General features: G+C 42.1%; 1 protein-coding gene across 1 annotated transcript in view; it reads left to right on the forward strand.

The window, feature by feature from the left end:
- Nucleotides 1–242: 242 nt before the first annotated feature.
- The window catches only part of PPM1D (protein phosphatase, Mg2+/Mn2+ dependent, 1D), a 17,097-nt gene continuing 15,782 nt past the window's right edge, over nt 243–1,557 (forward strand). Inside the window, exon 1 of the mRNA XM_010009053.1 lies at nt 243–466. Within this exon, the coding sequence (XP_010007355.1) occupies nt 255–466 (212 nt within the window). The 5' untranslated portion in view covers nt 243–254. The remainder of the gene's footprint in view (nt 467–1,557) is intronic.

Raw genomic sequence — 1,557 nt, forward strand, 5'->3', positions numbered from 1 at the left:
GTTTTGAATCCTGTTTGAGTGCTTTGATACTGGCTCTATGTATATGTGTCAGTTGAAGCTGTAGCTAGAGGAGGGGTAGTATGAAGGGGGACAGGGGCTGAGGGCACTGGTTTGTCTGGCCACACTATATTGTAGTGTTATGCAAGCCTCTGTGACATGTTTCATCTTCAAAACGTTACCAGTTCCACAGAATTAAAAGTCAGAGGTATTTTAATTTGCTTTTTTTTCTCATTGCAGCTGAGTGGCCGAAGACCATGACAGGTCTCCCAAGCACGTCAGGAACTACTGCCAGTGTGGTCATTATTCGTGGGTCAAAGATGTATGTTGCTCATGTTGGCGATTCAGGAGTGGTGCTTGGAGTCCAGGATGACCCCAAAGATGACTTTGTGAGAGCTGTGGAAGTGACACAAGATCACAAGCCGGAACTTCCCAAAGAAAGGGAAAGAATTGAAGGCCTTGGGGGCAGGTAGCTGTCTCTGTGATCTTTACTTCAGATTTCATCTCTGGGTGTTGTTTGTGTCCTTCTGACTGAAGTAGGTGTAAGCTTGCTTGGTTTTGAGGGGCAAGCAAGCTGGTGAATCTCAATCTGTGTTACATCCCTTATGCTTTTTTCTCTGGCTTGTCGGTGAATAAGTTCATGATCACACTTGTGCTTTTTGCTAGTGGTTTATGGTATAAACAGAATTTTAATTTCCTGGTAGATTGCCATACAGCTGAGATGTGGTTACAGTTCTAAACATTCACTGAAGACTTAAAAAAAAAGATACTGGTATTTGACCTATTTTTCATTAAAGTCTGAAGGGGAAAAAAAATGCTTTTCCATATAGATAATGATACAAACTCGAATACCCATTTTGTCAAATGGTGGCAACACAGTAGTTTTGACAAAATACCCTATAATTTCTCATCCATCCTGCATTGTTCCTGAGGTGAAAATGGCAGCTGTTGAGTAGGTTCTTCAAAGCTTCTGTTTAAGCAACATAAAAAACCTTAAATTTGAAACAAGATGCTGTATTTGCTGTGCTTAAATATACACTTAGAACATTAGGATATTGCATTTGAATGTGTATCTTTACATAAGTGATTTCTTCACTGTCAGAAGCGGCCGGATGTTAGAACATCCCTGAGTTGTGGTTGATGTGTGTTCCCTTTGGCTGAGGAGGAGAGCAGGTTTGTCAGATGGCACTAATGTTTGGAGACAAACCTCAGGGCTCGCATTTGGCGTAGCTTCACAGGAGCGCTCTGTTCTTTCCCTCTGCGGTACCGCACCAGATGGATGGGCACAGTTTCCTTCTCTGAGCAGTTCGGAGACAGAGATCACTGAAGGTTTCCTGTTGACATCATTCATAAGAGAACTCTGTCAGCTCATTAACCCTCAGATATTTGTATCGTTAGCAGGTGGAAGTTGAGCACTTGGCTGGATCAGGGATGGTAGCTTTTCAGAAAGGGTAACTTGCAGTTTTGCTAGGCTAGTAGTTGTAGGGGTTTCCAACTTGTGTATCTCAGAAAGTGAAAGTTTCTGAAGCTTCAAAAAATCATTCCTTGGAAATTAGTATC

Source organism: Chaetura pelagica, unplaced genomic scaffold, assembly GCF_000747805.2.
Source record: "Chaetura pelagica isolate M959 unplaced genomic scaffold, ChaPel_1.0 scaffold72, whole genome shotgun sequence".
Lineage (NCBI taxonomy): Eukaryota > Metazoa > Chordata > Aves > Apodiformes > Apodidae > Chaetura > Chaetura pelagica.